General features: G+C 44.8%; 1 protein-coding gene across 1 annotated transcript in view; it reads left to right on the top strand.

Annotated features, from left to right (window-relative positions):
• Positions 1-15,869, top strand: part of LOC109922057 (E3 ubiquitin/ISG15 ligase TRIM25) — a 66,048-nt gene that overhangs the window by 44,053 nt on the left and 6,126 nt on the right. The window contains exons 5-11 of the mRNA XM_048611069.1: positions 8,673-8,723; positions 10,471-10,539; positions 10,822-10,914; positions 11,647-11,715; positions 13,638-13,730; positions 14,478-14,546; positions 15,431-15,481. Of these exons, the coding sequence (XP_048467026.1) occupies positions 8,673-8,723; positions 10,471-10,539; positions 10,822-10,914; positions 11,647-11,715; positions 13,638-13,730; positions 14,478-14,546; positions 15,431-15,481 (495 nt within the window). The remainder of the gene's footprint in view (positions 1-8,672; positions 8,724-10,470; positions 10,540-10,821; positions 10,915-11,646; positions 11,716-13,637; positions 13,731-14,477; positions 14,547-15,430; positions 15,482-15,869) is intronic.

A 15,869-nucleotide genomic window follows, 5' to 3' on the forward strand; every position in this document is an offset into this window, starting at 1 on the left:
ATCTCCCAAAGTGCAGCACCTCACACTTGCCTGGATTAAACTCCATCTGCCATTTCTCTGCCCATATCTGCAACTGATCAATATCCTGCTGTATCCTTTGTCAACCTTTTGCACTATCCACAACACCACTGATCTTTCTATTATCTGCAAATTCGCTAACCCATTCATCTACATTTTCATCCAAGTAATTTATACATATCAGAAACAGCAGAGGTCCCAGTACAGATCCCTGCGGAACACCACCAGTCACGGACCTCCAGCCTGAAAAACACCGTTCCACCACTATCCTCTGCCTTCTATGAGCAAGCCAATTCTGAATCCATGTGGCCAAGTCACTCTGGATCCCATGTATCTACACCTCTGAATGAGCCTACCATAACGGACCTTGTCAAAAACATTACTAAAATCCATGTAGACAACACCCACTGCTGTACCCTCATCAATCACCTTCACCTCCTCAAAAAATTCAATCAAGTAAGAAAGACATGACCTGCTCTGCACATAGCCATGCTGACTGTCCCTAATTAGGCCATGCTTTTCCAAATGCGTGTAAATACTATCCCTAAGAATTCTCTCCAATAGCTTCCCAACCACCGAAGTGAGACTCGGTGGTCTATATTAGTTTCCCCAACTATCCCTATTTCCCCTCTTGAAAAGAGGAACAGCATTAGCTACTTGCGAGTTGTCCGGGACCTTCCAGTGGCTAGCGAGAATACAAAGATCTTGGTCAAGGCCCCAGCAATCTCCTCTCTTGCCTGTCAGTAACCTGGGGTAGGTACCTTTTGGGCACTGGCAACCTATTATTTCTCACTTTTCTGGATTATATTCCGTTTGCCACTGACCAGCCTCTCAATATCTTCCTGCAATTTAAGGCTATTGACCATCTCACTATTTACTCCACCTGCATCCCCACCGCCACACACACATTTTTCATACTATCTCTTGCCGATCAATTGTTCTACGTTCAAGTCTAAATTGTTTGTATAAACTGCAAACAGCAAAAGCCCCAACACTGACCCCTGCAGAACCCAACTGGACACCGGTTTCTAGTCACACATACACCCTTGACCATCACTCTGTGCTTCCTACCACACAGCCAAATCTGTGTCTCATTTACCAAAGTTCCTTGGACCCCATGGACTCTTACCTTCAGTATCAGTCTCTCATGTGGGACCTTATCGAAAGCCTTGCTGAAGTCCAAATAGACTGTCGAATGCCCTCATTAACACAACTGGTCACCTCTTCGAGAAATTTATTCAAGTTGATCAGACATGACTTCCCCTTAAAATCAGACAGAAGGTTCATAATTAATCCTTGTCCCTCCAAATGCAGATTTAACTCTGGCCCTGAGAATTGCTCCCAGTAGTTTCTCCGTTACTGAGGTTATACCGCCTGGCCTGTAATTTCCTGCTTCCTCCCTTCTTGAATAATGGTTCCCCCATTGGCTGTCCTCCAGTTTTCTGGCACCCCTCCTGTGGCCAGAGAGGAACTGAGAATTATTGTCCATGCTTCTGTTGTTCCCCTGCCTCCCTCAACAGCTTGGGATACGTTTCACCTGGTCCTGGAGATTTATCCACTTTTAAGCCTGTGAGATCACTCAGAACCTCCCCTCTATCTATGCTAATTTCTTTAATTGTATCACAGTCAGTCCCCCTGATTTCAATATCCGCATTATCCCCCTCACTACTGAACACTGATGTACAGTATTCATTTAGAATCGTACCTACGTCCTCTGGCTCCATGTACAAATGTCACTGTCATTAATGGACCGTACTGTTTTCGTAGTTATCCTTATCCTTCTATTCCCCCTTAATGTATTTGTAAAATGAAAGGATTTTCCTTTTTTACCCACAATTCTTTTGCTCTTCTAATTTCCTTTCTAAGTTTCCCCTCACACATTTCAAACTCCTGTAGGGCTGCTGCTGTTTTGAGTTCTTGTTATCTGTTATAAACCTCCCTTTTTCTCTTTCCTGTGTATCCGTCAACATCTAGGGTTCACAAGATTTGATCATCGTGTCTTTTTCTTTATTGGAACATACTGACCCTATACTCACCTATTTTCTTCTCAAATGGGTCTCACTTTTCTGACATGAAAGTATCAGCTCCCAGTCCATTCTGGCCAAATCCGATCTGATCTTATTAAAATCAGCCGCTGCCGCTGCCGCCGCGCCCCCCCCAAAAAAAAAAAAGTTGAGAACTTTGATTTCAGGCCCATTCTTGTCCTTTCCCAGAGCAACCTTGAAACGAATGGAGTTCTGATTGCTGTCTGTAAAATGCTTCCCATTGATACTTCAAACCCCAGATTGTCCCGTCTTCTAAGCACTTCTACAAATTGGCTGCAAAAGCTCTCCTGGATAGAGTTTGAAAATTCCATTCCCTCTAAATTTTTGACAATATGACTACCCCAGTTAATGTTGGGCAAGTTGAAATCGCCCACTCTCACTATCCTATTACTTTTATTTCTCTGAAATATGCCTCCATATCTGTTGTTCTGTTTCTCTCTGTCTGATAGGGGGCTATAGTACACTCCTGATAGTATGACTGCTCCTTTTTTGGATTTGAAGTTCTACCGTCATTTGAGGAGCCTACCACAATGTCATCTGTCCCTTGTGCTGTAATAGGTTACCTGATCAAGACAAGCGGTTCTGCTAAAGCATGATAGTTGCATTCCAGCGCAGCAACATGTTACAGAAAATTGCGCTATAGAAATAATGCGGCCTATGGGAAAAGTGGGGTTAGGGGTACAAAGGACAAATACAAAATATACTTTCCAAAATTCTTCCTCACCTGTGTAGCCTCATTCTTACAGACGCAGTTATAATGATAGTTTGTCAGACAACTGATGCTGCAAAGAGGCAATGCATTTACAAATCTGACTTTGTTTGCAATGAAGTGACAGCTGGACTTTAAGTTGAGTTCTGCCACTGGAAATCCCAGCAATGGTCATTACTGCATGATAGTGCAAGCGTGATCCAAGAGAGGTGAGCAGTGCAAAATTGAGAGATAGGGCTCACAGCCAGCAACCCTCCCTGAAACTCCCCCAAAATTGACATACTGGCAAGTTTTAGTAAAAATCCCTCCTCCATTTAAATGCTGATCTGATCTGGTCTGACCTGACATTCCATTGGCACAGACTTCTGGATAGATTCAGATAAGTGAAGCTGAAGAATGAGTTTTCTTTCTTATGTAGCCCATTGGCATTGTATTCAAAAATAATGCTGGAAAAGAGCAGGTTGTAACCCAGACAATGTTTGGTACTGTGTGAATGATTTACGTGAGCAAGTAAAAATTCTTACATTTTAAATATGTAACAAAATCTAGGCAAAAATACTACATGTGCATGTTTTAGCAGCACTCATTTTAAACTATACTTTATTTTTTACTTATAATATCAATTTAGCATCGGAGTCAGTTCTTTCATTTAAATGAGGTATATTTTTAAATAATGCTGATGCATTTTAATGTGTTCAGCATAAATTCTTCAAACTAAGACTTCACACTTTCCTAATAAGATGGTTGTTCTGTGGGAGATATTGTATTTGAGGTTTATGACGTACAATCCATACTGGATTAAATCACATTATAGCCAACAAGTTCACTTTTTACAAATACAGTTCCCCTATTCGTCAGTTGCGTTATAACCAATTCCTGTTGTTGGAACCCACGTTATAGGAGAACCCCCTGTATGTATATTGTAACACCCCTCCTCCATTACCTCTCTCTGTCTCTTCTGAAGACACTATATCCTGAAATATTGAGCTGCCAGTCCTTCAAGAAACCCCTGGCCTCCTCCCACAGATCATGTCTCAATGATAGCAGTGACTTCATACCCTCATGTCTTAGTTTGTGCCCTCAACTCATCTGCCTTGATCGTCTGACTTCTTGCATTAAAATAAATACCATCCAACCTTTGCCAAGCTCCCCTGTGCTATAAGTAGCCTATAATTTCTCTACTGCCCTGACTAACTTGCTGTCTGTTCTAACTTTGGCTGTACATCTCCCTTGCTGAACTGTTTCAGTATTCCACACTGCCTCCGCCACGTTAATTTAAACATTCCCCATCAGCACTAGCAAATCTCCCTGCAAGGATGCTGCTCCCATTCCAGTTCAGTTACAGTTCATACGCATTGTATAGGTCCCACTATCCTCAGAAACCGTCCTAAAAACCCAGAAATCTAAAACTTCCATCTTGCACCATTTCTCTAGCCATGTATTCATCCAACCTGTTTCTATACTGACTAGCATGTAGCACCAGAAGTAATCCAGAGTTTACTACTTTTTGGGTTCTCTTTAATTTACTTCCTAGGTCCCTAACTTCTGCATGCAGGACCTCATCCCTTTTTCTACCGATGTCATTGAAGAAGGGTCCTGACCTGAAACGTCAACTTTCCTGCTGCTCTACTGCCTGGCCTGCTGTGTTCCTCCAGCTCCACACTGTGGTATCCCTGATTCCAGCATCTGCAGTTCTTACTATCTGTTTGTTTATCCTTCCCTTTCACAATACCCCACAGTCATTCATTGACACCCTTGACCTGGCATAAGGGAGGCAACATACCATCCTGGAGTGTCTTCTGCGGCTGAAGATACACCTGCCTGTTCCCATTACAATTGAATCCCCTGTCACAAAAACCCTGCTGTTCTTTTTCCTCCCTGCTTCCCTCGCCCTCGCCCCACACCCCCCCCCCCCCACCGGAATCCAAAACGGTATGTGTTTGAAAGGGGGATGACCACAGGGGACTCCTGCACTACCAGCCAGCCTTCCTCTAGGGCTGAGATTGGCAAGTACTTGGAAGTGCATGGTAAAACAGGGCTGATGTGGTTGGTTGGCTTGCCGAACTTGCTCGTTGTTCTGCAGATGTTTTATTACCTGCTGGGTAACATGATCAGTACAGCCTCCGAAGAAGCGCCGTTGTGCTTTCCCGCCTGGTTTTTGAACTCTGGAGTCCGTTGAGCTGGATTACCTGACTTCTGGTTTTCCTTCGTATTGGAGTGTATAAGTATACACTGACCAGAAGGAGCGAACTCAACACAATGGGAAAGAAGGCCCTAGAAGGACTGAAGAAGGACAAGAACATCACAATACTACCCGCAGACAAAGGGCGCATGACAGTATTACTAAATAAAAGCGACTACATCTTCAAAGGCAGAGGCACAGCTAGCCAACGAGAACACATACCAGCAAGTGCGGACAGACCCAACACCGCAACTAGGCAACAAAATCCTCTACACGCTAAAAAGACTCAAACAGACCGGACAGATTAACAAAGCAGACTTCTTGAGAATGAAACCCAAAGGAACCAACACATCCTGATTCTATGGCCACCCGAAAGTGCACAAACTGGAAGTACCCCTTCGACCCATAGTCTCCCTACCAGGCACACCATCACACAGATTAGCCAAGGAACTACAAAGAAGACTCGGACACTTAGTCAACAAGTCACCCCTCTTAATCCACTCAGCCCAAGAATTCCTCAACTCCATCAAAGACATAAGGATAGATGACGAGGAGACCATGATATCGTTTGATGTAACTGCCCTATTCACATCAATAGACATACCACTAGCAAGGGAAACAATGACAGCACTACTAGAACAAGAACAAGACCCCAGTGACACCATCTCCACAGACAACATGCTGAAGCTACTGGACCTATGTCTCACCACCCACTTCACTTTCAACGGCCAAACATGCGACCGGATCAACGGGACACCCATGGGATCACCTATCTCCGGACTTATAGCCGAGGCAGTGTTGCAAAGACTGGAAAGGACTGCCCTTCTGCTAATCCAACCTAAACTATGCATACGCTACATGAACAACACCTTTGTCATCATTGAACGGACCAAACTAGAGGAGACACACAAACTAATAAACAACACCCTCACCAGAATCAAATTCACCAGAGAGGAGGAGAAGAACAAACAACTCCCATTCCTGGAACTCCTGATAGAGCGCAAGACAAATGGGGAACTCCAAACAAAAGTACACAGAAAAGCCATGCACACTGACCAGGTACTGAACCTCAACAGTAACCGTCCTAACACACAAACGAAGCTGCGTGTAAACACTATTTAAACGGGCATCATAACACTGCAGCAGCACAGAACTACGCCAGAAAGAATTCCTCTTCCAGGCTTTCAAAGATAACGGATATCCAAAAAACTGGGTCAGAAGATGCCTACACGAACAACACCAGGAAGATACCACACACATCACGCTACCTTTCATCAGGAACACATCGGAACTAACCACAAGACTGCTACGACCGCTGGGCATCAGAGTGGCACAAGCCCATATCAACCCTATGACAACTGCTTACCTGAACCAAAGACCCACTTCCCACTCTGGACAGGACCAATGTCATCTATAAGATTCCCTGCAGAGACTGACAAACAGGAAGGAAATTAACAACAATGGTACATGAACACCAATTAGCTACAAAAAGACACGACCAATACTCACTCATCTCTATCCACGTGGATAAGGAGAACCACCAATTCGACTGGGACAGCACCAAGATCCTGGGACAAGCAAAGCAGAGACAGGCATGGGAAGTCCTAGAAGCCTGGTACTCCACGAAGAAAGCCATCAACAAACACATAGAACTGGACCCCATATACACTCCACTGCAAAGGAAAACAGGAAGTGAGATAATCCAGCTCAATGGACTCCAGAGTTTAAAAACCAGGTAGGAAAACACAACGGCGCTTCATTGGAGGCTGCACTGATGTTACCCAGCAGGGTAATGAAACGTCTGTGGAACAACAAACCAACTCAGCGAGCCAACCAACCACAACATCCACAACCCGAGCTACATATCTACGCCAAAACCTTAAACAGGGCTGAGTCAGCACGGTTTGGTCAAGGGGAGATCATGCCTGACAAATTTGTCTGATTTCTTGAGAAGGTAATGAGCAAGTTAGACAAGGGAGAGCCAATGGGCGTGATCTGTTTGGATTTCCAGAAGGCCTTTGACAAGGTGCCACACGTAAATAACAGCCCATGGTGTTAGAGCAAGTTATTAACATGGTTGGAGGATTAGCTGACAGGCAGAATGTGTGGATAAAGGGTTTGTTTTCAGGATGACAGCCAGTGACTACTGGACTTGAGACCACACATTGACAATCTGGACGCAGGAACAGAGGGCATTTCTGCTAAGTTTGCAGAAGACACAAAGGTGAAGGGATAGGTAGTATTGAGAAAGTGGGGATGTTGCACATGGACCTGGATGGGCTAGGAGACTGGGCAAAGAAGTGGCAGATGGAATATAATGTGGAAAGTGTGCGTTATGCTCTTTGGCAGAAAGAACGTGGGCAGATTATTTTCTAAGCTGGGAAAGGCTTCAGAAATCTGAAGCACAAGGGGACTTGGGAGTCCTAGTTCAGGGTTCTGTTAAGGTTAATATACAAGTTCAGTTGGCAGTTAGGAAGGCAAATGCAATGATAGCATTCATTTCAAGAGGGCTAGAATACAAGAGCAGATGTACTGCTGAGGCTGTATATGGCTTTGGTCAGACTGCATTTGGAATATTTTGTACAGTTTTGAGCCCTGTATCTAAGGAAAGATGTACTGGCCTTGGATGAGCTCCATGGGAGGTTTACAAGAATGATCCCAGTGACAAAGTGCTTGTCATGTGGGTGGTTGAGGACTCTGGATCTGAACTCGATGGAGTTGAGAAGGATGAGGAAAGAACTTATAAAATGTGAGCGGTCTGGATAGAGTCATCAACAGAGAAGATGTTTTTAACAAGAGTGATGACACTGAGTGAAGGGAGGACCCTGTAGTACTGAGATGAGGGATTTCTTCAACCAGAGGTTGGTGAATCTGTGGGACTTGTATTGGTATGAACAGCTGTGGAGGTCAAGTAATTGTGTGTAATTAAGAGATTTTTGATTAGTCAGGAGATCAAGCTACAGGGAGAAGGCAGGAGAATGGGATTATAAAACACATCAACTGTGATCAAGTAGCGGAGAAGACTTTTTGGGCTGAATGGCCTAATTCTCCTTTATCTTATAGTCTTCGGGTGAGTGACTTGGAGAGGAGCTTGCAGATGGCGGTGTTCTGTGTATCTTCTGCCCTTGTTCTTCTAGATGGAAGTTGTCATGGGTTTGGAAGATGCTGTACAAGGATTTTTGGCGCAGTTGATGCGATATCAGTGGAGATGGTGCAGAGGAAAATGACCAGGATGTTGCCTGGGCCAAGAGAGTTTATGAAGAGAGATTAGACAGACTGGAAGTTGTTTTCCTTGGAGCAAAATGAATTAAGAGGAGACATGATGAGATGTATAAAATTGTGAGGCCCAGGTAGGATAGACAGGAAGAAAAATTTCCCCTTAATTGAGGAATCAGTGTCTGGGACCATAGATTAAAGCTAAGGTGAAGGCAGTTTGGAGGAGATGTAAGGATAAACCTTTTCACTGAGAGTGGCAGGTATCTGTTACTCACTGTGTAAGGTTGATATGGGCAGAAACCCTCACCACGTTCAAAAAGAATTTAAACAAGTACTAATGATGTCAAGTCTGGGCCAGTGCTGGGGAATGGGAGTAGAATAGTTAGGTCAATGTTTTTGACACGTGTAAATGATGGCCATTGTTTGTGCTGTAGGCCCCTAAAATTTCCATGGTATGTCACCTTTTTGGGCAGTATTAATACTTTGTCTTCTTACACGACAGAGAAAAACAAACTTAAGCCGTCAGCCAGTCCAGACCAGGGAATGGAAACGAGTAAGTGATATTTACCACAGCTTTCACTGGAACACTGAGCTGTACCCAAAACATTAGTTGGCTTTTTGATTACTTGTCTAGTGATAATATCAATAGGGCTAGTGTCTTCCCTTAGAGCAGGAGGAAATTGGAGAGTCATGAGTCTGCAATCCACTGTAACTTCCACGTCTTTGTGGAACCCTGCCAGATCAATGTCCAGATATCGGAGTTAGAGAGAGTGGAATTCAGCCAGGCCTCCTGCTCCTGATCACTGTCCCAGTGGTGTTGAGTAAGGCTAGATACGCAATTAGAAGTGGAGGGGGTGGGGGCGGGGTAGAATGGGGAGTGGTGAAAACAGTGAGAGATTTTGCAGAACATCTACATTCTGCTCGCAAAAAAGACCCTGAACTACCTGTTGCCTGCCACTTCAATGCACCAGCCTGCTCCCTGGTCAACATCTGTCTCTGGCTTGCTGCAGTGTTCCAGTGAAGCCCAATGCAAGCTGAAGGAACAACACCTCACTTTCTGCTTGGGGACCCTACAGCCCTCTGGACTCAATATTGAGTTCAATAATTTTAGGACCTAAACTCTCCCCTATCCCACACACCAGGCCTTGTTACTACATAGCCTGCCATTACACACCCCCTGTTGTCAGTCACCAACAGTCCCCATTAACAACTATTCACCCTCCCAGCCTGATCGTTAGCAACTCCTTTGTCTGTCCAACTGTCTTTCTCTCTCTTTGGGCTCTATCCTGTCGTTTACTCCCTACCCCACCCACCCCCCTATTTTCTGCGTATAAACTGACATTTTCCCAACCACCATCAGTTCTGAGGAAGGGTCACCAGACCCAAAATGTTAACTCTGTTTTCTCCTTCACAGATGCAGCAAGACCTGCTGAGCTTTTCCAGCAACTTTGTTTTTGTTCCTGATTAACAGCATCAGCAGTTCTTTTGGTTTTTAGTCGGTAGTGAGAAATAGGGGCTAGGTGGGTCGACCATGGTAAATGGGGAGTTGCAGGGATAGTGTTGGGAGCTGGGTCTGGGTGGGATCCTCTTCAGAGGGTCGACATGCTGACTGGCCTCTGTAGGGATTCTATGATTCTGTAATTTCCCCGTCACTAAGGGGAGGCACTAGCCCTATCGGTATTGAGGTTGTAGACATGCTTGCCAAGCCAATGGGTTTGGTTGCAAACGTACCATATCCAAAACCAACAAAGCCAGTGTAATATACAAAACACCATGCAAGGACTGAGAAACACTACATAGGCCAAACTGGAAGAAAATTGACAATACGAATACACAAACACCAACCAGCCACCAAGAGACAAGACCAATTCTTAATTGTCTCACTACACAACAAGGGACACATTCGCTGGGACAACACATCCATAATTGCAGAAGCCCAAGGGAGACACGCCAGGGAATTCCTGGAGGCCTGGTATTCTAACCGGAACTCCAACAAACCTAGACCACTGAGAAAGAGAACTGGAGGTAATACCAAGCATCCCAGAAAACCGAGGCATATAAATAACAAGTGGGACATAACACCAAAGCTTCACCGGAGGTGCACTGACTATGTTACCTAGCAGGGTGACGAAACATTTGCAACCAAACCCACTGGCTCAGCGAACAAGTCTATAACCGCATCCACAACCCAAGTTACAAATCTTCTCAAACTATCAGTATTATCAGTGGACAATTAATCCTGGTATGATGGAATCTGTGACAATCCGTTCTAGAGTCTAATTTCTCTTCATACTTGACAGAGAAAACCAAGGCTAAAGCATCAAACAATCCAGACGAAGGGTCAGCTGCAGACCAACAAGACAAAGAAAGTAAGTGACAGACACCACACCTCCGTCACTGTGTTACACTGATAAGCGCCCCACCACTCGCTGTGCCCCGCAGGTTGGTCCCCTCGCTGTGCCCCACAACATTAGGAGAACTAATGGGTCTAAAGACTGATCATTCCCTGTACAGAAACTCTAGCCTCTGGTCCGTTACAGCAGCAGTTTTTATGTGGCTGGTCAGCAATAATACCTAGGATGCTGATAGTGGGTGATGCAGTGATGATAATGTTTGTCATGTGATTCTAATCTCTCCATTACATTCCACAGGTTCCCCTTGGCATCCATGGGAGTCACTTCTTGCAGATGAGACCAAACCATGTCAAACATCTGACCCTACTGAGGGCAAGCAAGCTAGAAAGAGTGAGTGAGGGGGAAGGTCACTAGGTAATTGACATAATTTTGTGGAGATGGTACATCCCCATGTTATGAGCAATCAATACGGGGTAGGGTGGATGGTGGTTTGAGCCACAGATGCGCTCAGCTCTTAGTGCACAGTGAAACTCGGAACTTCCAAGGGTGTGAGTGTAGCTGCAGTTATTGCCTGTCCCTAATGGCCCAGAGGGCGATTCCCAGGCAGTCACCCGTATTGCTGTGACTTTGGAGCACCAGACCAGGTAAGGATAGCAGGTTTCCTGCCCTGAAGGCCATTAGTAAATCAGATGCGTTATACCCACAACAGTGGTATTGAATTCAAATTCCACTATCTGCCATGGCAGGTTTCGCACCCAGTACCCAAACTGGGGGGTCTCTGGATTAATAGTCTAGCTGTAACATTTGGCCCGCACCTCTCCATAGACAGAGAGGTGAAATCAGGTAGAGTTCCAGATCAATGTCCAGAAATCTCTGGGTTAAGGAAAGAGTGGAATTCGGCTGGGGCTTCTGTTTGCTGTCTGTTCTCTGGCTTAGAGAGAGGGTCAGTCAGCCAGGCCTCCCGCTCCTGATCACAGTCCCAGTGACATTGAGTAAGGCTGAGACTAGCTATGCGATTACGAGGAGGTGCAGGTGAAAAGGGTGACAGAGAAGGGAATGAGCTGGTGTAAGAGAATCTGTGACAGTCCATTCTAGAGTTTAATTTTACATCGTACTTGACAGAGAAAACCAAGGCTAAAGCATCAAACAATCCAGACGAAGGGTCAGCTGCAGACCAACAAGACAAAGAAAGTAAGTGACAGGCAGCACACCTCCGTCACTGTGCTACGCTGATAAGTGCCCCACCGGGTGCGTCCCCTCGCCCCTGGCTGTGCCCCACCGGGTAGGTCCCACTGAGAGGCCCCTCAGTAAAACAATTCTATGCAATTTTTGAGAAAAATCAGTTTGGCCAGCATGGTGATGAGAAGAGTTCATAGGGTCTATTTGGGACAGTTTCCTAAAGCAATATCTTGTGGTTCCAACAAGAGATTAGCATATTTTTGAATGTGGTACTTTCTAATGAGGCAAGTGTAATAATTGATCTGATAGTGAAAGATGACCTTGGGAACAGTGATTGTAACCTAATAGTTTAGCATTCAGTTTGTGTGAAAAATCTGGGTCAGAGACAACTGTACTACCCTTATAAATCAGGGTAATTGCATCAAGCTGAGTGGGCTGAGAAAGGAGTTTAGCAGGAAAGGCTGTTGAGGAACAGTGCCAGATGCACAATGAAGAAATAATCCTAGTCAGGAAGGAGGATTCTAGAAAGGGTGAATTGATTATGGTTAATCAAGAAATCTAGGACAGCAGCAAATTGAAAGAAAAACATATACTTGGCAAATTTTTGTGGTAAATGAGAGGAAAATTTTTAAGAGCCAACAAAAACGAGTAAATAAATAGAGGGTTCATCTAGCAAGCATTATAAAAATGGACAGCAAGAGCTTCTTTAAATATGTAAAAGGGAAGAGAGAGGCCAAAGCGTCACAAGCCCCTTAGAGAACAAGAGGAAAAGCAGGAAGTAGCAGGGGAATTAAATAAATAATTTGCATCAGTTTTCACAGAATATTAAATATTTAAGGTAGGAGGGGCCAAAATAGACAAACTCTCACTGAAGAGAAAAACATTAGGAGAACTAATGGGGCTAAAGACTGATCATCCCCTGGACTTGATGGGATACAAGCTAGAATATTCAAGGAAATAACTACAGAGATTGCGGGTACGCTGTTGGTAATCTTCCAAGAATCCTTACGTTCTGAGAGAGTCCCAGACCTTTAGAAGACAACCAATGTAATATCTTGTTCAAAAAGGGAAGGAAACAAACAGGTAACAAAGGCCAGTTAACTTCTGTTATTGGGTGTATGTTAGCATCTGTTATAAAGAATAGAATAGCAGAGCATTTAGAAATGCATAGTATTGCTGAAGGAGAAATCATGCCTGAGAAGTGTATACAGTTCTTTCAGGAGGTAACAAGCAGGATAGAACTGGGAAGCAGGGAAGTAACGTTTGAATTTCTGTGGAGTTCCAGAGGGTGCATCGAGGCTCTCATTAATCTGTCTGGCTCAGTTAACATTATCTTTGATTCCCTTAACAATTAAAAAAGAAAAGGGAGCTGGTAATTGATCAAATCAGCCATGATCTCACTGAATAGAGAAACAGACTTGATGGACTAAGTGGCCTATTTCTGCTCCTGTGTCTTATGGCTGGACCAGGGTTTATTGCCCATCCCTAACTACCCTTGAGATGCTGGGGGTGAACACTCTCCTTGAACTTCTGAAGTTTTAAGTGCTGGAGGGATATCCCCAGTGTTGTTAGGGGAGGAGTTACCGAAGCATTGGTATTAAAGGGGGCTAGTTGTTGAATGTAGTGTACACGGTGCCAAACAAGTGAATGTTTTGTCCTGAATAGTGTTGAGCTTCTTGAGTGTTGTTGGAGCTGTGCCCATCCGGGCAACTGGGGACCATTCCATCACACTCCGTTTAACAGGACTTGTGCCTAATGATGGACAGACTTTGGGGAGGCAGGAGTCACTCATTACAGAAACTCTAGCCTCTGGTCCGTTACAGCACCAGTCTTTATGTGGCTGGTCGGCAGTAATGCCCAGGATGCTGATAGTGGGTGATGCAGTGATAATAATGTCTGTCATGTGATTCTAATCTCTCCATTACATTCCACAGGTTCCCCTTGGCATCCATGGGAGTCATTTCTTGCAAATGAGACCAAACCATGTCAAACATCTGACCCTACTGAAGGCAAGCAAGCTAGAAAGAGTGAGTGAGGGGGAAGGTCACTGGGTAATTGACATAATTTTGTGGAGACGGTACATCCCCATGTTATGAGCAATCGATACGGGGTAGGGGAAGGGTAGGGTGGATGGTGGTTTGAGCCACAGATGCGCTCAGCTCTTAGTGCACAGTGAAACTCGGAACTTCCAAGGGTGAGAGTGTAGCTGCAGTTATTGCCTGTCCCTAATGGCCCAGAGGGCGATTCCCAGGCAGTCACCCGTATTGCTGTGACTTTGGAGCACCAGACCAGGTAAGGATAGCAGGTTTCCCTCCCTGAAGGCCATTAGTAAATCAGATGCGTTTTACCCACAACAATGGTATTGAATTCAAATTCCACTATCTGCTGTGGCAGGATTCGAACCCAGTACCCAAACTGGGGGATCTCTGGATTAATAGTCTAGCTATAACATTTGGCCAGCACCTTTCCATAGACAGAGAGGTGAAATCAGGTAGAGTTCCAGATTCAATGTCCAGAAATCTCTGGGTTAAGGAAAGAGTGGAATTCAGCTGGGGCTTCTGTTCGCTGTCTGGAGATCTCTGGCTTAGAGAGAGGGTCAGTCAGCCAGGCCTCCCGCTGCTGATCACAGTCCCAGTGACATTGAGTAAGGCTGAGACTAGCTATGCGATTACGAGGAGGTGCAGGTGAAAGGGGTGACAGAGAAGGGAATGAGCTGGTGTAAGAGAATCTGTGACAGTCCATTCTAGAGTTTAATTTTTCTTCGTACTTGACAGAGAAAACCAAGGCTAAAGCATCAAACAATCCAGACGAAGGGTCAGCTGCAGACCAACAAGACAAAGAAAGTAAGTGACAGGCACCACACTTCCGTCACTGTGCTACGCTGATAAGTGCCCCACCACTCGCTGTGCCCCACTGGGTGGGTCCCCTTGCCCCATCAAACAATCAAACGTCGGGTTTGGGTGCAGAGCAGCAAGAGGAGTACAGTAAGTGACAGACATAACCCTATAACTGCACAGCAACCCCCCCTCGCCCGTTGTGCCCTGGCCCTGCCCCTGCCATGTTCTGATATACACCAGGTTACCCAGAGTTGATGTGATATGTTGAGATGCTGCGCTATCACAGGGTTGGCACTGTGGATGCTTTACTGCCATAACTGTACTCTTTAAAGTATAATCTCTGTTATGTTGTCTGAAACACATCTGCTAATTTTGCTGATAGCAAATTCTCAGCAGCAACCATGTTGTAATGACCAAATGTTCTGCTTTTATGATGTGGTTTGATGGATGCATGGATCTGGTTTGACAAGGGAACTGTCCTGCCTTTGTAGGTGATGCAATGGGATGTTGTACATCTGCACGAGCAGACTGCTGCAAGTGTTTGATGTCTCAGCTGAAAGACGGCATCATTACACATGTAATGTTCTGTGGTTTCCTGCACCGAAGCGTGTGTCATGCGTTTTCTGGTTGAACCCTTCCTCACAGCATGGTTTTTATCAGATTAATTTGCTGTCCACCTCTCACCCATGTGCGCAGTGTTACACTCTGAATAATTGCATGTTTGCTGATGCTGTGTGAAGCTCACTGGTATGTTTGTGTGAATCCAATGAATAAATATTCCTGTACCCAGACTTGTAAATCCATGAATTTGTTTAAGCCATTTCAGTTTTTTGGGTTGTAACAATACCAACATGAGACAGTATAATGTATCTGTGTTCTTTTCCCCACAGGAAGACCGTTTGTTGTCACTCTCCCAGTGACTCGATATGAGTTGCTGCAGTGTGAGTATCACCAGGAACTATCCAACTGTCCTTCCCCCTTCCTCCTCACCAGCTTCTCCCTACACCTAACCATCTTCTGCTGGTTCACAATGACCTTTCCTCCACGGTAAATGGCGATGTTTAGTAGTTGCTGAGTGTTCAGATCAGTTGCAGTTCCTCAAGTAATGAAACCGTCTGTGTCTCAGGCAATAACTTTCAGATTTGGGTAAAAATGTGGAACCTTGGCAGGGTGAATAGTATTGATTCTTTGAGGAAGCTTATCCCAAATTTATGTTTCAATGTGATGTTTCGCTGAAACGAACATGAGTAAAGTGATAACCCCCTTCAGCCTATTGTTCACTCATATACATTGGGCAGTAGAGGCCACTCAGCCTGCCATTCTATGCGA

Source organism: Rhincodon typus, chromosome 23 (genome assembly GCF_021869965.1).
Source record: "Rhincodon typus isolate 14 chromosome 23, sRhiTyp1.1, whole genome shotgun sequence".
In the NCBI taxonomy this organism is placed as follows: Eukaryota; Metazoa; Chordata; class Chondrichthyes; order Orectolobiformes; family Rhincodontidae; genus Rhincodon; species Rhincodon typus.